Genomic DNA, 25,526 nt, shown 5'->3' on the forward strand with positions numbered 1-25,526 from the left:
TACCTATTCTGAAAATCTTTGCATTTTAATTATTTAGTCACTCACATGTAATGCACTTATTGATTAGGGCTACTATTTTCCTATTTGTTTTCTTTTTTCCTCATCCCTTTCTGTTCCCCTATTCTTCCATCTCTGCCCTTTGGGGTTTGTTTTCTGTTTGTTTTAGAATTTTATTTTGGCTATATCTTTTTGCATATTATTTAATGGTTTTTCTAGTCAGTGCTGTCCAGTAGATCTTTCTTTCTGTGGTGATGAAAATGTTATATAATTTGAAATGGGCAACAGTCACTAGCTACATGTGGCTACTGAACATCTAAGATTAGATTAATGTATTTGAGGGACTGAATTTTTCATTTTAGTTTTAAGTAGGTTTACATAGCCACATGGTGTTATTGTCTATCATACTCCAAAACACAGCTATAGAAAGGTAAGAAGTGACTCGACTGAAAATAAGTTTAGTGTACCTCATTATAAACTGAGGGCATATTAATGTTTTCTATAATTTAAAAGACAGTAAAATTAAACCCCAAAAGAAAGCAGAATCCTTAGGGAATAATATTTGTAACTACAAGCTAAGCACTAAGGATGTTTGTTTGCTAGGAGCTATTTCTAGATCTTTCAGTTCATAGTTCATAAGAGTATACAATTTTTTTTCACAGAAATTAACCATTAGTTTACACTGACATTTCTATTTCAAAGTACAATAAGTTGAATCAAATCCTAACCTTAAATTTGAAATATAAATATTTTCTAGGTATTCAAAATTAATGTGTTCCACTTCATGTAAAATTTAAGAACCTTAAAGTCACATAGATTCACATACCATTATACCATTTGCTTACCCCATGTGGTAGAGCTGTCATATATGTTACCTCTAAGTATAAAATAAATCCCACTATATATGGCATTGTTTCCTTTTAAAGAGTCCTATGTACTAACAAGAAATTAAAAGAAAAACAACAGGCTTTTATACTCACTCACCTGCTTGCAATTTCTTTTTAATGTGAAAATTCAAATACCCAACTGGTATCCTTGTCCTTCAACCTGAAGAAATTCCTTTAGTGTTAAATAAAACACAGGTCTGCTGTAAAATACTTTCTTAGCCTTTAAAAGTTTATTTCACTTTTAACCTTGAATATTTTTGCTGGATATAGAATTCTAGGTGGACTGGGCTTTCCCCTTTCATCAAAGATATTCTATTCTCTTCTGGCCTCCACAGTTTGCAATGAGACACCCGCAAACTTTTTTGTTGTTCCCTGTATGTATGATTTTCTATGGCTTCTTTCAAGATTTTCTCTTTCTCTTTAGTTTTCAGCAGTTTGTATGTCTATAAGTGGGCCTTGCTGTGGTTTCCATTGTATTTTCATTCTTTGCATATTCTTCCTTGAGATTCACTAAGTTTCTTGATCTTTTTTTATTTTTATTTTTATTTTTTTTAATTAAAAAAGATTTTTTTTTTCAACGTTTATTTATTTTTGGGACAGAGAGAGACAGAGCATGAACGGGGGAGGGGCAGAGAGAGAGGGAGACACAGAATCGGAAACAAGCTCCAGGCTCTGAGCCATCAGCCCAGAGCCTGACGCGGGGCTCGAACTCACGGACCGCGAGATCGTGACCTGGCTGAAGTCCGACACTCAACCGACTGCGCCACCCAGGCGCCCCAATTTCTTGATCTTTAAGTTTACATTTTTTAAGATGTTTAGAAATTCAGCTTTTGTTCAAATATTTTTCTATCCCACTTTCCTTCTCCTCCATTTGATACACCAACCAAACATATTAAATTTTTAGATGAGGTCTCACAAAAATTACTTCAAATAAAAGGTATTTACTTCTAGAATTTAAGTTTTTATTTATTTTGAGAGAGACAAAGACAGCATGGGTTGGGGAGGGGGAGAGAGAGAGAGGGAGGGAAGGGGAGGGAGAGGGGGAGGGGAAGGGGGAGGGAGAGAGGGAGAGAGGGAAAGAGGGAGAGAGAGAGAGAGAGAGAGAGAATCTCAATCAGGTTCTGAGCTGCCAGTACAGGGCCTAAAGCGGGGCTAGAACTCACAAAACCATGAGATCATGACCTAAGCTGAAACCAAGAATCAGACGCTTAACTGACTGAGCCACCCAGGCACCCCAGATCAAGAATTTCTATCTGGTTCTTTTATATAGCTTCTATTTCTCTATTATAATTTCCAATTTGTTCATTTATTACAAGCATATTTTCCTTTACATGCTACTTATAACAACTTCTTCAAAGTCCTTGATAAATAATTTCAGTTTAATCATCATTCCTAATCTACTAGATGCCTTTTTCTGGGTAAGAATCACATTTCTCTTATTCTTCATATGTCTAGTAATTATGGATGATATCCAATATACTATGAAAGGTATATTCCCCAACGCTGATTTTAATTTAGCAATTAACATGGCAAATTCAAACTCTAAACTCTAACCTCTGTGGTAAGATTATCTGATATCAGTGAAGTCCAAGTTCAGGAGACAGTCTTAACATCTGGACCGTATGAACACAGAGTTTAGGTGCCCCCTAGGTACTTCTCTACTTTCCAGAGACCTCCTTCCATTTTCCAACTTCTCTTCTGCTTCTCTTCTGCTAAACCTTCTCTTCTGCTTTTTCAAACTTGTTAGAGTATGGATTTCTATCTGTGGAGCACCAACTGGTACCTGCCCTCAAGCAAAAGTCTGTTAAATCCAGAATTTCAAACAGTATCAATCTTTTCATCTACATAGTGACTCACCTCCATCTTTTCCCCTCTAGTTAGCCATTCCAGTACTTTTAACTAGTTGATTTTTAAGCCATTTTTCCTGAGTTTATGTTTCTACCGGAAAGAACTAGCCTACCATTATAGAAAGTAGAACTTAATTTTTTAAGATTATTTCATGTTCATGCTCTGTCTCTCTCTGTCCCCAAAAAATAAATAAATGTTGAAAAAAAAATTAAAAAAAAAAAAAGGGGGCACCTGGGTGGCGCAGTCGGTTAAGCCTCCGACTTCAGCCAGGTCAGGATCTCGCGGTCCCTGAGTTCGAGCCCCGCGTCGGGCTCTGGGCTGATGGCTCAGAGCCTGGAGCCTGTTTCCGATTCTGTGTCTCCCTCTCTCTCTGCCCCTCCCCCATTCATGCTCTCTCTCTGTCCCCAAAAAATAAATAAATGTTGAAAAAAAAATTTTTTTTTAAAAAAAAAGATTATTTTATGACATCCACTGAAACTTTCCCAGGCTCCCATAAAGTCAAAGACAGGAATCATCGAATAACTTCAGTGAAATTCGCAAACATGTCAACTATATAAAAGCCACTGAATTATAATAGAACATTGTATAGGTGCTTCAGAATTTATTTTTTGGCACATTTCTCTAAAGGATAGCATCTTTTCTTCACCCACCCCTGCTTCAAATAATCCTGAAAATTTTCTATTAGATTTAAACCAAAGGGCAAAAGCTTACTTATCTTTTTTTGCTTTGGTTGACTGGTTTGTTTCAGGGTTTTTTTAGAGAGTTTGTTTTTTCATAGCATGTCTGGTATATATCACTCTTTATTAAGAGAAAAATGACAGTAAAAATATTGTGAAAGGAAAACATCCTTGAAAAATATAACTCCCATGGGACACTGGTAGTTCTAGCCACTTATTTTGAAAACAAAAATTAGAAATGAAAAAAAGAAGAAGAGAAACTGGAGAAGCTGGTGATTGTAACCGAATATAGATAAAGTCTAGATGAAGTAATTTCTGAGAGACATACTCAAATCATTTCTTACCTTTTGACAGCTCCGGTCAATAGGATCCACTGGAGTAGATCTGGGATGGGTTACTCTAACATCATCTCTTCCACATTCCAGATTGGTCCATAATTCAGTTATAAGTGCATTAATAAACCCTGAGAAGAATTATATACATATTTACAGCATACAGTTTCTTGGAATTATGGAAGAAAGATATAATTACCCCTCTGACAAGATTGGTTCTCACTGACAAAAGACACATACTTACATCTTCTGCAAGAAATAACCTTTAAACTTAGTAGAAATTATATATCCTGTTGTTAATTATACCTATATGATACATCATTATCCTAAAACTATATAATGACTAAATTCTGAGAGACCATTTCCCTAAAGAACTGAATTTTGAGTCTCTGGATTTATCACTTGGCCAATAACGTCTCACCATGCTTTTCTGAAAAATAAGGTTTACCCTTTACTCTTTGAGTGAGAAAGGCAGCTGAAAGGTGGTATGTGTTTGTATGTATATGTGTATGTTGTGTATCAGGAGGCAGGGTAGGCACTTAAAAGAGTTTAAGTGTGTTCCTTATTCTAATATAACTGTTTTTATAATTCCTATGCTGAAAACAATTCTTCATTTCACACAATTTTGGCTCAATACAGTCTAAATTCTGAATCAGGTACTATATATCTAAATGAAAGTGATTATTAAGGCTGATTATTATTTTATGAAGAATCAAATTACATTTTTAAAAAGTGTAAAACAGAACACCTAATCATAAAATCAGTAAATTCATAATAACATTAGAACAGAAAGGTTCCTCTGGTATAACAGGAAAAAAAAAAGCTCTGAAATCAAGAATATCAGGGATCAAATTACAAATATGCAGGCTTAGTAGTCGTGTCTTTAGATTTGTTCAACTTCTTAGAGCATCAGGTCCCCCGTTGGAAAACTGAAACAGTGCTATATTCGAGGGTTGCCACGAAGTATAAATGGGACAATACATATGAAGTTCCTAACATAGTACCCTAAGAGATCATAGGAATTCAAGCAATGTTAATCTTCCTTCCTTTGTCCTGTAAAATTATTGCAATTAATCCTCTCACGGGAAGCTTGACAGTATTGGGCTCAGAAGCTTAATGACTTGACCAACAGGGAAATCTGAGATTGTACCTCCAAATGCTTCCACTAATATGCCCCTGAGTATAGCAATATGTTAGATTTTACACTAAGTAGAAGAAAAAATAAGTCATTCAGTTTAGGACAACTTCTTCCAAGAAGCACGTTTCATAATACAAGTACTCCAAATTAGCTTAGCCGAAAAGTTTTTAAGATATATTATAGTAAAATATTTTCGCTTAAGGAAAGGACCAATTATGGTCAGTGATGTTCTAGTTCATCAACACTAAACTTTGAAAAATATAACCATAACATCTCTATTGGAAGTTATGTCTTGTCTCTCTGGTCTAGGGTTCAGATAGCCTTAAGGTATATTAAATTCCCAATGTTTAAACTCTTAAAAATTCAATCCATTGTAGATAATACATGCTGACTGCAAATACAGTGGTAAAAGTGGTGAAAACTAAGCTTTCAAGGGCAAAAGAGAAAGAAGAAGAATAAGGAAATAGTATGTATGTATGATAATTATTGTGGTTGTGTATATTTTGATGCATATACAGGCCACTAAAACTGAGCATTAAGAAATCATATAAGATTTAAGAGGGAAAAAAAATCTTGTAAGATTCAACTGTACTGAAAGAGGATTTATAAGATGAAGACAATTGCTTAAGCATCAAGTACTTCTCAGTTTAATTCATTATGTTCCATCGTTCTGAGGAAAAGAGAACAAGGCTGTGTATATATACTTCAAGGGAAAAAAAATCCCATTGCAATTTCATGGAAGAGAAAAGATGAAGGAAACCTTGTAACTTTCCCTTACCTAAGGCCAAACCTGCGAAAAAGAACTTTATAGAGTAAATATCCTGAGAGCTGATCATGCCAGTTAAATTTTCTATTGGCTTGCTCATTTTATTTAAAATTATTAACATTCTGATTAAAAGAAAAAACCTACCTGAACTTTGTAGTGCCACTGCACCTGCTGCTGTTGATGACACTTGTGTAACCAAAACTCCGTAGCCAAACTTTTTATGCCTGCTGATCTAACAAAATGAATAAGGAACAATGAAAAGCAGGAAAACATAAAATGCTAATATTTTATTTATATGTTACATGTAGGTTACTGATTCTTCTTGTTAGAATACTAGACATTCTTTTAAGTAAACATAATGAGCAGCAAAACAAACTCAGACACCCTGTCAATGAGTTAATATTTTGGGGGTTCTCATTTCAGATAGAGGTTCTGGTCCCAGCTGTAAAATTAAGTAGTGTTTTGCTTTGAACAAGTCACTTCCCTCTCTAGGTTAAAACAAAGGACTTTGACCATGATGAAGATTAACATTCCTTCCAAATTTAAATGCTGTTATTTTATTCCTTAGGTCAGTCCCTCAATAATAAATTTCCTTGCATATAAATCTGTATTGACTGTCAGCCAAACTATACTCTTAATTTAAAAAAAAAAACCTAAAAAAATAATATCTTCTCAATGGCAATCATTTTTAGAGGAAATGTGATTTTTTTTCCCTAAAGTAATTATATATATATTAAACACACAAAGAATACTGATCATTAACATACAAGTTTATAAATAGTGTTGTAGAAAATACTGGACAATTTGCATGTCACAAAGAGTACTATACATGTATTCCTGGTAAAGTACACAAGGATCACTCCTGGCAGAAAACAATACGGAAATAACAGAAAATAAACAGTGTTCCTCCTTAGATCTTAGCTAAGACCAGGTTGGCTAATAAAATTGTTGATATCTAAACAAAGTTAACCATTCACAATTTGTATTTTTTCAACATTTCATTAAAAGAATTGATTTTTTTAAAAAGGACCTGTTTTAATCAAATTTTTAAGATATAAACTGTGCATTCAGTCTTGAAGGCAAAAAAAAAAGTAGACAGGGAACTAAAAGCCCATGGGAAAGAATTAGACTTGATTTTCTATTCATGTCTCCATTTGTTTGCCTTCCTTTTCCATTTTTATTACTCATATTTTCCACTTTCCTTGAACCTGCCATACATTAGTTTTGTAGTTAGATGACAGAGAGGTACAAAAATATGAATGGCTATTTTTTTCCCCACTCTCCTTCCATAATAACTAAATAAATACCTTACTGATCAATCAACCCCATTGACCCTGCTGACTTAGATATCAGCAGCCACAGGGGCTTCCTAGATTCACACTAAGTACTGAAAAGGAAGAGGCAAAGAAAAACTTCATAGAAGTTAAAGATGGTTTACTAAGACTCAGCTTTCATGAAACACAAATTTGAGTTCCAGTCTTACTGCTGTAAGTAGATGTGAGAGCATATGCAGATCAGTTAACAAGCCTGGGTCTCTACTTTCTCTTCAGCAAAATTAAGGAAATGGCCTAGTGGCTTTCTTACAAGATAATGGAGAATTTAAATTTTCAAAAAATTTCTTGAACAGCATAAAGCACCATTAAACTATTGTATTATATTACAAGGTTGTAAGTTACTGAGGTTCAGGGAACAGTGTCTTCTATTATAACAACCAGTGTGGTACAAAGACTAGGGTTTTTTATTTTTTTATATTCATAAATGTTAAAACAGAGACATCTATTCCTAGCCGTATTATCACAATAGCAATAGTTGTGTATGCACAGTCTCAGGCATCTGATAAGTGTCTTTGAATTGCTTCAATATTTTCAAAAATGTAAAAAAACAAAACAAAACAAATGGCTACCTAGTACACAAGGTGATTCAAACTCACCAACAGAGAAATTCAAATTAAAATGGCCATATATGTAAACTTAAAAATCCTGAGAAACTTCAGGATTTACTATAGTCTGAATGTTTGTGTCACCTCCAAATTTCGTATGTTAAAATCCTAACCTCCAAAGGTGAGATAGTAAATGGGACCTTGATTTGGTTATAAGGTGGAGAGAACTCATGAATGGGATTAGTGCTGTTATAAAAAAGATCCCAGAGAGCTCCCGAGCCCGTATCCATGTGAGGATACAATGAGGCATCTGTGACCAGAGAGGGCCCTTCTCTGACCACATTGGCATCCTGATCATGGACTTCCAGCCTCCAGAACTGAGCAGTAAATTTCTGTTTATAAACCACCCAGTCTATGGTATTTTAACAGCCCAAATGGACTAAGACAACATTCTACAAGATATATACATATCCCAGGATATTACACATATTAAAAACATTAGCATGGAAGTCTGGGGTAGAGGAATACACACAGGGTGAAATGGAACTGTGAACCAGAAATGACAGGGAATAAAATTAATTAAGACAACATCTTGCATGGACAAATGACAGCAGTATGCCATAAACTGAGGCATGTAAATAAGTTCTCTATACCTGAAGCCCATTTAAATAATAATTAAAAACACATCTGCTCATATAAACCTTATGTCAAACTGATGAACTAATGCTCATAGGTTTTATTTGTGAGGAATGGTCAGGACCGTCTCTCAAAAACTACTTACCTTCACAGGCAAAAACTCTTAAGTTTTTTGTTTTTATAGACTTAAACAAAAGCAGGAAATTAGAACTGAAGAACAAATAAAATCGTATTTACAACCTGGTAACCTAGTAACATCAATATACAACAGCTGTGAGAGACAAAGAAGACACTTTTAAAAGCATACATATAATCCTAAAAAGCCCAAAAGTTCAGGAATGTTTACACCATCACAGCAAAAAGCTGAATACACCTTAATGGACTTAAGAGAAAGGGCTAAATTATACTGTATATTTTATTTAACAGTATCTAAAAATTAATCTACAAATATTTTTCTTTTTAATGTGAGGACCAAATTCTTACTAACGTGTACATTTAGACCCAATAGTGAATTTCCTCCTCCTGAAATTCCACCCAGCTTTAGTACAACCAGATGTTTGTTATATTTATAACACATCTGGATGGTTAACTATATTTTTCAATTCCATCTGGTTGTTTCCCATCCTGTAAACATATCCATAGATACCAACATCAATTCTAATGCTTTCCTGAAATAATATCAAGTTAAATATTACAATGCTATATGGTTTTTTAATTGAGGTTTAATAACCTCTTCACTCAAGAAGACAGAATGATGTTCTTAATAGCTTTTACAGCAAGAAAAATTCTTTTTGCCTCTAGCAGATGGTAATTCATACCTGTAATTTTTTTGCATATCGGTTGAACATAAATGTCAGACATTCGTTGATGGCACCTGTTCTTTGAAGAAATAGTAGTCCTTTGGGAGTGGCAGCAAAATTTAGTAAATCATCTAACAAATTCTCTTCCCAAGCCATACTGAAACAAGCAAAAGAAAGGTATGCATTTCTTTATTATACTCAAAACTAAAAGAAAATATTTCAGCTTAATGTTGTTGATAAACTTAAAGAGTACATATTGAGGACTAAGTATTCAATATTTTTAAAAAAACAGATTTAAAAAAGTATGCTTTCCTTGATAATAATGACTTTTATTGTATTTTCTGCCCAATAATTTTCTTTCACTTTAATTAAATATTAACTGCATGTGTCAGCATTTTTTTACACCTAGATTCTCTCATCTGTGCTTTAAATTCTTTCTCTTCTCTTCTTGTAATTCTGCTGGGCTGGGAGTCCCCAGGCCCCAACTCTCCATTATTTTCATACTTTTTATTTTTTTTTCAAGTATGTACATATGTATGTATCTATGTATGTGTATAGGGGAAGGGCAGAGAGAAAGGGAGAGAATTCCAAGCAGGCTCTGTCCTGCCATCACAGAACCTAATGCGGGGCTTGAAGCCATGAAACCACGAGATCATGACCTGAGCCGAAACCAAGAGTCAGACACTTGACCAACTAAGTCACCCTGCCTCCCCTCTATTTTCTTTTCATTACAGAGTATCTGTCCTCTAACTTTCCAAAGCATATCAGGCATAGTATCTTTATTTTAATAGGTTTTTCATTTTACTTTTGGAGAATAACATTGTTTTTTTCTCAAAACACTTTTAAAAGGAGGGCCAGTAACATTCTCCCCAGAAAAAGTTTGAAACATTCAGAAGACACAGTTAAACAGGGGAGCCAGAGCTAGAAATATGGAAACATAGGAGGGGAAATGAGCACTTCATTTGAAGTACCAGAAAGAGAAAATGTACTCCCTACTGGATATTCCTAGTTGTCTAGAAAGAAACTTTGTATATAAAAATAGACCAAAAATTAATTATTGACATGTATAGTAAAACAGTGAATCTGTAGAAGTGTGCCATTTACCCACCAAGGAAGTTTCAGAAGTCGGTTTTGAAAATGATTGTAAAATAACTTGAAATCCAGGACTTTTCTCTCTTTTCTAATCAAAAAGAGAATAAGTCCGTGTTTTGACACACATCCCTCTGCACCAATCACAGAGTAGTGGCCAAAGATTCAACCATGTTTAAATAACAAATTCCATCATGGACAGAAACACACAGAAGTGAGGCTCTAATTTTAAGGTAAATGCAGGCAATGGAAACTAAATTTAGTACCAGTAAGATACAAAGGACTAGAGGAGTCACACATCAGATACAAGACCAGTGCTAGCCTCACTGCTTAAGACCTACGACTGGGTGAGACTAATAGAAATAATATATATTTAACTCAAGTAAAGTATAATTTACATACTTAAAAATATTATACGTAACAAAATACTTATGTATGTATAACAAGGTCTAAAAGTGGGGCTTTTGACAGAAGCTTTTGTCCCAGAAGCCTAGGACAACAGGAAGACACAGATAAAGCCTCATTTCTAGAAATGAGCATATGATCAATTTATATTCTAGTTCTTCAGTTGTAGCTATACTATCCACATCATCAGCGACAGGAGCCTCAAAATACCAATACAAAATGTATTTAAAACATGACAGTAAAAGAGAAAAACCATAAAACTGCTTGGCAGGGAGAAATGAACATAGAAATATAAGTGGGAAGAAACAATAAGGGAAGAGGAGAAAGAAAATAGGGAAGGAAACAAACGAAAAGACTGAAAAATGAACTCCCAATCAAACTTTGAGAGAGATCTAAAGCTTATCACAATACCCTCCAGTTCCATCCACATTGTTGCAAATGGCAAGAGGTCATTATTTTTTGTTGCTGAGTAATATTCCACTGTATGTATGTATGTATACATACATAACATGCTGTATGTGTGTATACAAACACACACACACACACACACACACACACACATCTTTAACCATTCATCAGTTGAGAGTATTGTGCTAAGCAAAATAAGTCAGTCAGAGAAAGATATATGATTTCACTCATATGTGCAAGTTGAGAAACTTAACACAGGAACATAGGGAAAGGGAAGTAAAAATAAGATAAAAACAGAGAGAGGTAAAACATAAGAGATTCTTAAATACAGAGAAAAAACTGAGGGTTGATGGGGGTGGGGATTTGGGGATGGGTGGGTTAAATGGGTGATGGACATTAAAGAGGGCACTTTTCAGGATGGGTGTTATATGTAAGAGATGAATAACTGGGCTCTACTCTCCTGAAGCCTAGAGTACACTGTATGTTAACTAACTTGAGAATTTAAAAAAAGATATCTAAAGCTAAGAGCTAGCAGAATTGACACTTATCAAATGAATCCATTACAGCTGAAATAATTTTCAGAAATGACTAAAATAAATTTATGATACTCAAGGGCAGTTTTTAAAATGTTTCTGTTAAAACTGAAGCAAAAAGCAAAAGGGAAATAAAAACAAGTACATTTTTTAAAAAAAGAACCATTGGAAATTTTGGAAATAAGAAGCATAGCCACTTATCAGTCACAGTCAAAGAATTATTGAATTGGATAGTAGATAGGTAGGAAATGTTTAAGAAAACAGATGACAAACAGAATAAAGACTGAAAGGCCTCAAAACACATCTAATAAAAGCAGTAAAAGAGAAACAAAGGGATATACGAAAAGATACTAAGAATTTTCTAGATTTGAGGAAAGACACCAGTCCACTCTATAGATTGAAAGAACATTCAAAGTACCAAGCAGGATAAACTCAAATCACACAAATGACAAACATCCAAAATACACACACACACACAAAAGCAAAAAACAAAAACCACAATCAAATTAAAAGATAGAAGAAAGGATATGACTTATAAGAGAAATGTGAGTATACTAACAGATTTTTTCAGTTACTACTTATTCCAAAAGAAAATGGAGTAATAGCTTCAAATACTGATGAGAAATAATTGTGTATCAAAAGTTTTATACCCAGATAAACTATAAACTACCCTTTAAGAGGGGCAGTTTAGATAGGAGTGGGTTGCATGGATTGGAGGGGAAATGGTCAATTTCAGACATAAAGAGAAGACTAGTTTACTTCTCTCAAACCCTTAAAGAACAATTAAAGGAAAGCTATTTGGAAACTTACTATGGGGGAAAATGTGACCCTATGAGAAAGAATGAGCTACAAGTTTCAACAATCAGCAAAAACAGTAAATGTCTATAAATTTAGTAACTGACTGAAAAGAAAAATTAGGTGCTTCAAATAAGAAAACAGGGGCGCCTGGGTGGCGCAGTCGGTTAAGCGTCCGACTTCAGCCAGGTCACGATCTCGTGGTCCGTGAGTTCGAGCCCCGCGTCGGGCTCTGGGCTGATGGCTCAGAGCCTGGAGCCTGTTTCCGATTCTGTGTCTCCCTCTCTCTCTCTGCCCCTTGCCCGTTCATGCTCTGTCTCTCTCTGTCCCAAAAATAAATAAACGTTGAAAAAAATAATAATAATCAAATAAGAAAACAAAGTAAGGTTTTTTAAGCAAAGACGGATTTGGGTTTTAAATAACCCTGTACTGTATCACAAAATCTCACCCAACATAAAAGGATACATATCATGCAATCCAGATCCTCTGAAAATATAAATTAATTAGAAGTCAACAGTTAAAAAAATATATTAGTAAAAATAACTGTTTGGAAACAACTGTATTGAAAACATTTCATGGGTTAAATAGTAAAATCAAAATAGAAAGTTTTTAAAATATTTAAAAGAGCTTAATATGAAAGTACTACATATCAAAATGTATTAAAATTAGCATGGCTGAGGTGCATTGCTTCTTTCAACATCCATTCTCATTCCCCTTTTCATTTACTTTCCTGTACTACAGAAGTGAGGAAAGGAGAGAAGATGCAAACAGCATTGGTAAAACCCAAACCTGGTCTTTGCATAAACTAATACAATAAAGTAATCAAGGGAGGAAAACAGCCATAAAAATACTAAGACTCAAAAAATAAATAATTACAGCCAAAGAATTTTTTAATCATACAAGAATATTTCAAACGAGTTAAAAAATGTATATATTTAGATAAGAAAAAGTCATTTTTTAGGAAAATATCAAAAGTCTCTCAAGCACAAAAAAACCTGAATAACCATTAGCCATTAAAGAAATTGTAAATTTTTTTTAACGTTTGTTTATTTTTGAAAGACAGTGTATGTGAGGGAGGGGCATAGAGAGAGGGAGACACAGAACCTGAAGCAGGATCCAGGCTCTGAGCTGTCAGCATAGAGCCCAACATGGGGCTTGAACTAGTGAACTGGAAGATAATGACCCAAGCCAAAGTCAGATGCCTAACCAACTCAGCCACCCAGGTGCCCCAAAAGAAATTGCATTTTAAAGTCTACCTTGACTCCCACCCCTCCAAAAAAATTAACAGAGGCGAAAAACTTAGAGAGTGCATCCCATAATTTTGAAAAATTACAGAAAACTGACATAATTTTATCTTTTCTGCCAAGATCTTAACATTTAATTTTCTTTCACTTATAGAGAAGATATGGTTTGAAATGGAAAATCAAGCCACTGATTGTGTTTGTTGGTATTGAGATAAGGGCAATGGAAAAAAATACAGTTTTGTTAGCTTATGAGAACTTTTTTCTTTGAATGGTTAGATATTATAGAGGGTTAGACACTTTCATGGATATTGAGTTTCAGGCATTTATTTCTTTGGATAATGGGCGGAGTTTTACAGATCAAAGACACCCCCACTTACTTCACCCTCAAGTTTTCTAACTCTTGATGATTGGTTGGGGCAGATTGGGCACCTTGTTTTCCCTCTAATTATATTCTTCTCTATGGTCACACTAACAATGATCCCACATAGTTTGCAATCACTGCACTCACTACTATCAACCAAAATAGCATGGTAGAAATTTCAGTTGGGATTACAATCCAAAGCCTAAATTTAAAAGACATCAATCCCCTATGATGACTATACAAATGTTTCTAATCTTCTCTGCAGTATTGTAAGCATCAATAAATAGAAAAATGGAGGGGGAATCTCCAAAATATGCTTGTCAGAAAGTATAAGCTCAAAATACCTAACATTAGTCTTCAGAGGTTCAAAAATAAGAATTTTACCAACTTACTGTTAATTTTACCTTTATCATATCAATCTTACTGTTGGTGTCATTATTTAGAAACTAGTGTCTAAGAGTAGAAGTGTTATTTATTCACTGATTCAAGAAAGGTATAAAGAATGGGAGGAGATATTTGCAAATGATATTTCTGATAAAGGTTTAGTATCCAAAATATATAAAGAATGTATACAGCACCAAAAAAAACAAATATTCCAGTTAAAAAATGAACAGAAAACATGAACAGACATTTCATCAAAGACATACAGATGGCCAACCAACACATGAAAAGACATTCAACATCACTCATCAGGGAAATGCAAATCAAAACCACAATGAAATATCACCTCACACCTGTGAGAATGGCTAAAATGAAAGATTCCACTACTGGGTATTTAACAAAGAACACAGAAACACTAATATGAAAAGATATGCACCCCTATGTTAACTGCAGCATTATTTACAATAGCCAAACATGGAAGCAAAATGTCCATCAACAGATGAACAGATAAAGTGATACACACACACACACACACACACACACAATGGAATAGTACTCAGCCATAAAAGACAACGAAATCTTGCCACTGGAAACCACATGGATGGATCTACAAAGTATGATGTTAAGTGAAATATGTCAGCTGGAAAAAACAAATACCACACAGCTTCACCCATATGTGGAATTTAAGAAACAAAACAAATGAACAAAGACAAAAAAGAGACAAACCAAAAAAGACTCTTAACTACAGAGAACAAACAGATGGTTACCAGAGGGTAGGAACATGTGGGGACAGGCTAAATAGGTGACGAGTTTAAGAGTGTGCTTATGATGAGCACTGAGTAATAATATGGAATTGTTGGATCACTATATTGTACACGTGAAACTAACTTAACACTCACTGTATATTAATTATACTGGAATTAAAAAAAATAAAAGAAACATTATCAGGAATCTATGTACTGACACTAGAACAGTCTAATTAACTGGTCCACATGGTTTTACACTCCAATTTTAGCAAACTACTAAGGAACAAATAATGTCTATCTCCAACTTTTCAATTAACACAAAAGAACAAAATACATTCAATTCTATGAGGTAATTTAATTTTGCTGACAAAAATGAAATCAACAGTTCTGACTCTCTATTATCAAAAAGTCTATTAAATCTTACTTCTAAGACATTAGAATCATATACTGTAGGAACCTCCTTTTCCTCCAGAATCAAGTTTCTACATTGAGCACACATTCCCCATTTTAACATTGCTTGCCTCTTACCACCTAATCACTTAGTCTCCATGGAAGAAGGGACTCGGGAGATCTGGAGAATGTCCTAAGCACACCTGGCTAAGTAATGCCTCTCTCCCAGTCTACTGTGTGATCCAGCTAGGTAGCTTCCTGTAGCAAGCACACATTCTGCTCTGTTCTACTGTGTAGTTAAGTCTGTTCTTTGTTAAGCTCTGCCTCAGAGGGAAGCCTATGACTGTCCACTAACCATTGTGACAGAAGGGTAAATCAAATTCTTGAGCTCTTAGGAAGCCTGTATATATTCAATGTTTTGATCTGTTTGACTTCTTTATCTCTATTACTTGGTTGACAGCTCAGGAAAGAAGCATGGCATATAATTTATTAGCTCTTTCACACTTTAACTTCAGAATCTAAAAATATTACTGAGAGTAAAATGTATTGACTATTAATTACGTTCCCTCTTCTTAGCCTATTTGACCATACTATTTCTTCCATCTGAAATAACATTTTGCCCCTTTTTAGTCAGGTTAGTATCTATTCTCTTTAACTTACTTTAACAACTTCTTCCAAAAAGATTTCCTTCACAAGTTGCCTCCCAATAAACCTTCATGACCCCATCATATAAATTTAGTATACCATATTGCCGCATTGTATTTATTTGTATTCTACCCTACACAATAAGCTCTTAAGATATAGGTATCCTCAGAAGTCCAAGCCCTTGGTCTAGCACATGGCTGAATGAATCAAAGGAAGATGAGAAATCAGAGGAGACCTCAAAGAAAACATCTAAAAACTACCTCAAAAACTGCAGAAATGTTTTTCTCTCCACACACAAAAAAATGGCAATTAAGTTTATGACAACAATCAGAAAAAAAATTATAGCTAATTTTTAGGAAATTAGCTATTTGTTGAACAATTACATTGTTAAGAAAATTAAAAAAGGCTTTTTGTTAGACTTCTTTAGTTAAAACTATGCCTATCCAAAAAAAATGTTGATTTTTAATTTTTTCTTAAGAATATCCCTTAAAGTTCTATTATCTGTTTAGAGCATGCCAACAACTAAGAAGAGAATGCAGGTATATTAGTCATCAGATACTAATTGAAAAAAAATTTTTCCCATCACTAATTTGACTCCATGTCCTATTGGTATTTGTGAAGATACATGGAGATATCTAAATTAAAAATTAGTATAAATACTGAATTAAATAATTTCCTTATGCCAAAATGTAATTAAAATGCATTCCCACACATTCTGAAAAATCATAATTTAAATATAAATAGACTTTGCTGGCATTTGAAATCACCTTATTCCTATGGAACTCCCTAGTTAGCTTTCCAAAATTTAGTATTTGATAATTCTCTGTATTTTCTGGAAACATTATAACAGATCAAGTTTTTTAACCCAAAATGTAAAGACAGGATGAAGCAAGTATAATAAATATTGCTAGATGTAAGGTACAAGTAAGGTACAAGTATCTCCAAAAGTTCCCCATAGGTATAATTTTCCTCAATCCTATATGTATATGGTCACCTTCCTATAAAGTCCTTTTTTTTTTCTAGTTTTTATTTACATTCCAGTTAATTAACACATAGTGTAAAATTAGTTTCAGGTATATTTTTGCTACCATGTTTAATTATATTCTCATTTTTTAATTATTTCAGCAAATGTAGAAAAACAGATAAGTTTATTCAATTGTGCTTACAGGTTTTGGGATTCCTGGCTTACTGAAGAAACAGATTCCAAGCACTTTACTGGAGTAGGAGTTCTTTCTGATTGCACACTTGTCTAAAATATAACAGATTAATTTATATTATTTATTGATTACTCGTAAGATCTCATGATACGTTTTTATAGTTGATCCTTAATGTAACTAAAATTAAATCACCTTCAAATTTTAAGCTATTTGGCTTTTAATTAAATGTTATGTAAAATATTTTATAAATGAAGCATATAAATGTGAGGAAAAAAGGCTTATTAGTCCACTGATACATACTACATTTGACTCTTGCAACATTATCTCCAGTGTCCATAACAAAACCCCAGCTGTCTATAAAAGTTGCTCAGAAACAGCTTCTAAAGGATGTCAGTTTATGCAAAGATAATTTATCTAAAGGCTCTCCTGCAAGAAAAGACTTTGAAATGTAGTTAGGTCCTAGAACTTTGTCTTAGTGGGAGATGAGGTACAGGTATCCTGTGCCAAATTAAAAACCATTCTGTTCCCTAAAGTACTGTGATACTAAAGAAGGCATATTTGTGCCAGTAAAAGATTTTAACTGCATTATGATAATACTATAGTGACTATATTTGAAGTAAAGATTTTCAGGGGGGAGGAAAAGCTTAAAAATTCTTACCTTCTTCCATGCTTTTGCTATAGACTCATGCAAACTATAAGGAATTAACACCTGTAAGCCTTCACATGTACCATATATTTGACGACACACAGAAATAAAAGCTCCTTTAACCACAGGCAACATTTCCGAACCAGAAAAAATAGAAATGTCTTCATCAAGAAGTTTTTTCGAAAACTGGGCAATTATATGAGCACCTGTAGAACTAAAACATGATACTAAAGTTATTCCAAGGTTATAAATCATCACCTCATCAATACTACCAAAAAAGTCGAATTGTATCATAAACTTTGCATTTGCTTGGCTTCCCATTTAGTCCTCTAGCTTTTCTTGGACATGTCAATATTCCTGTTCCCACCTATGTACAGATAGGTGTCTAATAATTAGCAGTTTCAGGAGACTAGAAGGAAAGAACATATAGACAGGGAAAAGCAAAACTATACACTTAACAGGTTATAGACACCATGGGTCCCGGGCCATATGGAACTTCACTTGATTATAGTGAAAACAAAATCCTGAATTCCCCTGCCATTAATAGGATGTAGCTCCTGTATTTCAGAATCTCGGACACATTAATAGTAATAACAGATAAGGAAAACATAGTAAATGTTTAATATGCCAAGTACTGTTCTAAATATTTCAAATGTATTAATCCATTTAATCCTCACAATAACCCCATAAACTATACTCTTCATTTTTTAAACAGATAAGCAAATAAAGTTAAGGCTTACAGGAATTAAATAACTTGAACAATACCACAAGGCTTGTCAGAGGTGGAGCCAGGCCTCAAACCCAGGACATCTGGCTCCACAGCAGCACACGTTTAGTCTTTCTAGCTTTAGGATAGGGCCTTCCATGTACCCCTCCATACATCTTCAACAGTTACCAACATTTTGCCAGTCTTGTTTTATATATCCTGACCTCCCCCTCTGCCCACCTCTACTGAAATATTATATGCTACATCCCAGACATCATTTTACCTAGTGTACATCTTTAACTGATAAAGGTTTCTATGTTATGTGCCAATACCCCACCAAACTATGATTCTTTAATCTATCTGATAGTCCACCCATATCAAGATTTTCCTAATTGTCGTAAGGTTGTCCTTATAGCAGACTTGTATAAATCAAAATTCAAACAAGTTTCATGGAATGCATGAGGTTATTGTATTATTTAGGCTCCCTCTTTCTTTTTTTTTTTTTTTTTTTTTTTTTTTTTACCTATGCCAATGATTTGGAGAAATGAAGTTTTTTTTCCTATCCATACTATTATTTGGATAACTGCTTCATCATGGTGTCATTTAATGTGTTCCTCTACTTCCCCATAATTTCCGTAAGTTGATAATTATATCTAGAGGTTTAAGGTTCAATTTCTTTTTTTCTCGGAAAAAATAACTTTATAGGTGGCTGCTACTGTGTACCTCCGACTGCATCATGAGACACATATTGTTGTCCTAATTTTGGTGGTGCTAAAAATCAACCGGTCAGATGGTAGGAGCCTGAGCTCTCCAGTAGGAAGTCCTCCTCTCATCAAGCCATTCACCTAATGGTTTTAGCATCAATTCAGGATAATTTCCTAAATGAACTATTTCATTAGGAATTACCAAATGGTGATTTCTAATTATCTTGCATTTATTAACTAAAAGCTTTCTATGAAGAATTTTATCTTCAGTAACTTAATAGTTATATTAAAATACAATTGGTACAAGAAAGAATAAAAAAACATGTTTGAATTTTTTTAATCAATTTACAAAATGAGTTGGTGTCCTCACAACTTCAATGGGTAATTGACGAGGTTTTCTTTAATTTTAGTATATTTTTTAAAACTATGTTTGTATGCTTTATGTATGTTAACCATTGAAGTAACTATTTTTTTAATTCTTAAATTATCCATCTTCAATCAGTAGGAGGCCCCTTCTGGTAGCTTGGGGTACTTTTGACACAACATCTTCAGTCTTAGATAATTTCCTTACTTTCTAGAATGATAAGATATCCCAGGATCACCTTGCACATTTCCCAACCCAACCCAGAAACAACTACCTTCAAGGATCCCTTCCTCCTTTTGTCGGCGGGGGGGAACCTTAGATATTTAGAGACCACAGTCTGCTAAGGGGTTATCATTACTTCTAGCCTGTCAGTGCTAAGAAAAGTATAATTTATGGGGTGACTGGGTGGCTCAGTCAGTTGAGCATCCAATTTCGGCTCAGGTCATGATCTCACAGGTCATGGGTTCAAGCCCCACGTTGAGCTCTGGGCTGACAGCTCAGAGGCTGGAGCCTGCTTCTGACTGTCTCCCTCTCTCTCTGCCCCTCCCCTACTCACACACTGTCTCCCTCTTTCTCTCAAAAATAAGGAAATATCAAAAAAAATTTTTTTAAAGAATAATTTAAGAGAAATATTTATTTCCATTATGAATTTAAATTTCAATTAATATATTTTATATTTACATAAATTTAATTTTATATATAATTTTATATATACATTTAATTTTAATTTAATATATATTAAATTAATATACATTATTGTATAAATATAAATTTAATTTCACATTTTTGTTGAAATTCTAGTTTCTTATGATGCTAATTACTTATTTGCTTTATTTAGAATATGGGCATAATAGTTTCAGAATATATTAAAGGCAGATTAAGATTATTTTTGTGATTTTTTTTAACCCTATATATCCCACTAGAAATGTTCAAATCAGGTCACTTTGAAGTAATTTTTTGCATGGGTAGGTAACTAACTTGATTGGTAGTTAAATGCACTTATTTCCATTTGTTTTAATTTCTTCAAAATTTGAACTCTTCTTTTTAACTTTTACATTTAGCATATAAATCAGATACATGATTCCAAAGTCAAATCTAGGTCCAATCAAGGTACATGTCTTACCTTTCTACCTCCCCATCCACATGCTTTTCTCCCTTCCTCGAAAACTATTACTTTTCAGTTTACCCTTTCATCGCTCCTTTTGAAAAAATATCGACAAATATGTTTTTGTTTATTCATATTCTATTCATATAAAAGGTAGCATTCTATAAACATTCTTTTGTTTTGTCTGTTCACTTAACATATTCTGAAGACAACTCCACAGCAATACATAAAAAATTCCATGTTCCCACTGCAGAGCTAAGTGTTCCTTTATGCAAACATAATTTAATCAACCAGTCTCTTGTTACTGGACATTTGAGATGATTCCAGTCTTCGGCCAATATAAATAATAATATCAGAAACAACCACTGAACAATGGGGAGTCAGAAGAAATGGACATTTTATGTCTTACCTGTTTAACTTCAATTAAGTAAAACTTTAAAAAAAATGTAGAAATCCTAATGACTGGGAAAAAACTAATTATATAATTAAATGTCTATATAGCAAAAAAAGACAAAAATCAAAACAAAAAAACTGAAATAGGGAAGTGATGGACAATAAAAAGGAACTTTAGAACTCGTGACAAAAGGTTAGTCTTTCTCATTTTACAAAAGAATTCTTATCTATATAGAAAAATACTTCCAGTTGAGTATGGCAGATTGAACACCTACACTCACATCTGCACCCTCTCAAAATACTAAAATGCAAAATAAACAGAATTTTCAGAAGGCTTTTCTAGCTGTCAAGAAGAAAAGAAAGGATGTGATAGTAACAATTTTTTATACTCTAGAATGTGAAAAAAAAAAGAAGTAATTCAGGACCTGGAAAAGCTGAATGATCAGCCACAATACAGAAAACAGAACACAATTTATTTCATCAAACCTCTCAAAAAACTCAAATTGTTGGAACCAAGCATCTCTGGAGTTGGAGACAGAAGTGAGACTGAAAACAGAAGAAATGCCTGAAGGTCAACTTAAAAAGAAGTTCACCCAGGGGCACCTGGATGGCTCAGTCAGTTGGGCATCCAGCTCTTTATTTCAGCTCAGGTCATGATCTCACAGTTCATGAGATTGAGCCCATGTCAGTCTCTGTGCTGGCCATAAAGAGCTGGCATGGGATTCTCTCTCTCCTCCTCTCTCTGCCCCTCCCTCACTCTCTCTCAAATAAATAAACTTACTTTTTAAAAAAGTACCATGGAGCTATCAAAAATAGTGTTTCATTCATCATCTAGGAAGATGCTCATGGTTACACATAGGAAAACTGAATAATGTATATGACATTTTTATGGAGAAACAAAAATTCTAATTATGAATGTACATTTTATACATCATTATAAGTGCAGAGAAGGTCTAAAAGCATAACAAAAATACCATTGGTTAAGCCAGAGATGGAACTGAGCGAGGGTAGCTTTTTCCATTGTGCACTTTTGTGTGGTTTGACTGGAATCAATCATGGGTGGTCTTAGAAGTCTGAAAGAGTACAAAGAGCAAAAACATCCCATATGGAATGAATCCTCCTATTCTTATTTTGAAGTTATTGACATCAGGCCTACTCTGCCTGTATAGTCCACAATCCTGGTTACTACTAGAATCTGGAGATCATCTACTATGTTGTTAGTGGCTTGTCAGAATCTATCTAGAATAGTTACCTTGATTTTCATTATTACACATTGCATAACCTTTTGGAAACTTTGAATTAGATTGAGACAATATGCTAAAAATTCCACAAATTTAAAGCATAGACATGTACCTTTTTTCTCCAGAAGAGTTCATATTTTCCCCATAAAGAAGTAAGGTAAGTCCTTCTTCTATAGACGCTATTCTTGCCAATATATCAGCTATGTGAATTAAAACGGTTTCAGAGCAATTTGGAGCAGTCTGTACATTAAAAAGATAACAAATCACAATTTTGTGACATGTTAATACATCACAAACTAAAACTCAAGGGGGGTAGTGTAGTCTAACAAAGTTATACTACCACAACAAAAAGAGAGTTAATGATTGTTTGGTTGTGAATTATGTCTGAATTAAATGTGTCATTAGATTATATTCACTTAGCACAGTTGATAAGACAAATATATACAGGCTTTTTACCCGAACCAGTTATTGTTTATGAACACAGTTGAGGGACCTGCTGTTCCCATTACAGTTTTATATATAATTCTATTTGACAGATGCAGTAGCTCCTCTATTTCCACTTTGCTCTTTACTTCCCACTCACTGGATTCCTGAATATCCAAACTAATTTTTTTATATATGGTTTCTAACAAACTGCCATCATTTCTAAGGAACATCACCCCTTCCTGCAATTGGCTGGGTCATAAATTATAGGTCTGAGTAAGGACAAGCAATTCATGGGATGGCCAATAGTGAATGATGTCATCTAATGAGGAAAACATGGCCTGAACCAATCATATTTCTTCACTTTTAATTGTAAATAGAAATACTAAAAATATCTGCAAATTAGTACAAGGCAAATACTAGAGTCATATTAATGCTGGAGCTCATCTGGAAGTCTAAGTCTACTAAAATTCTGTTCTCTCTGGGGCCGACCTATTTGTCTGTACCTGCACAGCTGCCAATACACATATTCTCTATAAGAAATCTGAGTATCTAAACATTGCAACCAACATATCCTAATAAATTCAGTGAGTTAGCTTAACTAAGGAGTCAGGTATATTCACCTGAATATTTCATAATTATATTAGGCATTATTATACTATCTCTTACTTTCATATTAAGTATCTTTCTTAAAACAACTTCTCTTCCTGGAATACTTTCCTTCTCTCATACATACACCTTCTTTTAAAGAAAAAAAAAAATTTTTTTAAGTAATCTGTCTACCCAACATGGGGCTCAAATTTACAACCCTGAACTCTACTTACTGAATCAGTCAGGCACCCCCCTTACATACACCTTCTTAAACCTTTCTGCTCCTCATTCAGTATTTTAATAGTTTGTCTCTCCTATTAGAGTACGCTCCTTCAAAGAAAGGTATAGGTCTTAATCTCTTCTATATTTCAAACACCTAGCACAAGCCAGTGATACAGTAGTGGCTCAATGAGTGATGCTGAATGTTTTAATGTTAAATACAGAATGTCTACCATGTGCCAGAGGGCTGTTTCTTACTCTCAAGAATAATTCCAATGTAAGTACAGAAGTACATAACATGAGAATATAAGAGAAAGAAAGCTTTTCCAGGGAGAACTAGAAGTTTTAGGAGGTAAAAAAAAAAATAAACTATGGTCTGAAGAAAGGAATTTTTCACCTAGACCACTACTTTCCAGGGCAAGGGGAAAGAATACAAACATAGGGAAATATTGAAACCTTGTTCAAAAAATGCAAATAATCTCTTATAACTAAAATACATGGGAAAAAATAGGTAGGACACAACAGAAAACTTGATTAATGTCTAGTTAGACAGTCTGAAATGTATCTAGCAAGGAACAAGCAGGAAAACACCGTGACAGTCTTAGTGGCAATACAGAGGACAGGCTAGAAAGGTGAAAGACTGGAAAAAAAATTAGAAAATTATTTCAGTATTCCAAGCAAGGAATTATCAGAGCTTAAACAAAATCAGTAGCAGCAGGGATTAAAAGACATACATGGATATTAGAGATATGTAGGAAAACAAGTCTTTAGGGCTTAATTACCAATAGAATGAAAAAAATGAGGAAGGAGTCTAGATATATAGCAGTCCTACTTACCATGCCAGGAAATGCAAGGAAGCTTAAAAAAGCTGAGCAAGAACAACAACAACAACCAAAAAAAGAAAAGAGAGAGAGAGAGAGAGAGAGAGAGAGAGAGAGAGAGAGAGAGAGAAAAGAAGTGACAAGCCAAAAACTAATTTTTTGAAAATGCGAGTTTGATTTTCACATGCAATAATTCAAAAAAGGTGTTCAACAGGCATCTAAAGACAAATCTGGAGCTGAAGAGATCTAAATTTAGAAGTTAACAGGGGCTCCAGGGTGGATCAGTCAGTTAAGCTTCTGACTCCTAATTTCAGCTCAGGTCATGATCTCAAGGTTTGTGAAATCGAGCCCCACGTTGGGCTCCATGTTGTCAGCATGGAGCCTGATTGGGATTCTCTCTCTCCTTCCCTCTCTGCCACTCCCCTGCTCACATGCATATGCTCTTTCTCAAAAATAAACCTTTTTAAAAGAAAAAAATACGTTAACTATGCATCTAATCATCAGAATTGGAGGAAATCACCTAGGAAAAGTGTACTGAGAGAAAAGAAAGTGAACCAGATTGTGACTCACTGAAGACAGCAGAGACCTAGAAGGGGAGCCCTCAGGGGTGACAGAGAAGGAATCATTAGAAAGACAGGGATAAGAGTAATATATAGGACTTTAGGAAAGCCAGGTCAACAATTCTAGAAGTGGTCTACTGTGTTAATAATAATAGGTAAATAACAGTCTGAAAGTGGTCAGTAATTAGTTACAGGTTTAAGAAGTTATGAGCAACTGCAATCAAAGTAGCATCAATGATGTAGTGGAGGTAAGATCATAATACGATGTTTGGAAACATAATGGAATTGAGGAAGCCAGGACAACAATGGCAGTCCAACATAATTAAAAGCTATCGTTAAAGAGACCAGATATTAGGTGGTAGCTAAAGATGTGCACTGATGATCAAGAGCTTTTCTCATCCCAACTATGAGACAGATTCAGGCATATTTATAGGGAAAGGAAAGAAGCCAAAGGAAAATAAAAAGTTAAAGATATATGAAAGCAAAGACAAACAAAAACTCTGACACAAAATCCAAAAGCACATTTCTCAGCTCTGGTATATGGTTTATATTTCATATTACTATTGCTATTATTTATTATATTATTATATTATATACATTAAACTGTATTAGGAATTCTACTGGTTGTTCTCTATTTAT

The 25,526-nt window shown here is 34.2% G+C and overlaps 1 protein-coding gene across 8 annotated transcripts in view; it reads right to left on the reverse strand.

The window, feature by feature from the left end:
- The window catches only part of TBC1D32 (TBC1 domain family member 32), a 204,315-nt gene that overhangs the window by 119,500 nt on the left and 59,289 nt on the right, over positions 1 to 25,526 (reverse strand). For all 8 annotated transcript variants that reach the window (XM_045057969.1, XM_045057971.1, XM_011282635.4 and 5 more), the window contains 6 exons: positions 22,386 to 22,513; positions 17,773 to 17,974; positions 17,124 to 17,206; positions 8,979 to 9,117; positions 5,790 to 5,877; positions 3,754 to 3,872 (listed from right to left, as the gene is read on the reverse strand). In XM_045057969.1, the coding sequence (XP_044913904.1) occupies positions 3,754 to 3,872; positions 5,790 to 5,877; positions 8,979 to 9,117; positions 17,124 to 17,206; positions 17,773 to 17,974; positions 22,386 to 22,513 (759 nt within the window). The remainder of the gene's footprint in view (positions 1 to 3,753; positions 3,873 to 5,789; positions 5,878 to 8,978; positions 9,118 to 17,123; positions 17,207 to 17,772; positions 17,975 to 22,385; positions 22,514 to 25,526) is intronic.

Source organism: Felis catus, chromosome B2 (genome assembly GCF_018350175.1).
Source record: "Felis catus isolate Fca126 chromosome B2, F.catus_Fca126_mat1.0, whole genome shotgun sequence".
Lineage (NCBI taxonomy): Eukaryota > Metazoa > Chordata > Mammalia > Carnivora > Felidae > Felis > Felis catus.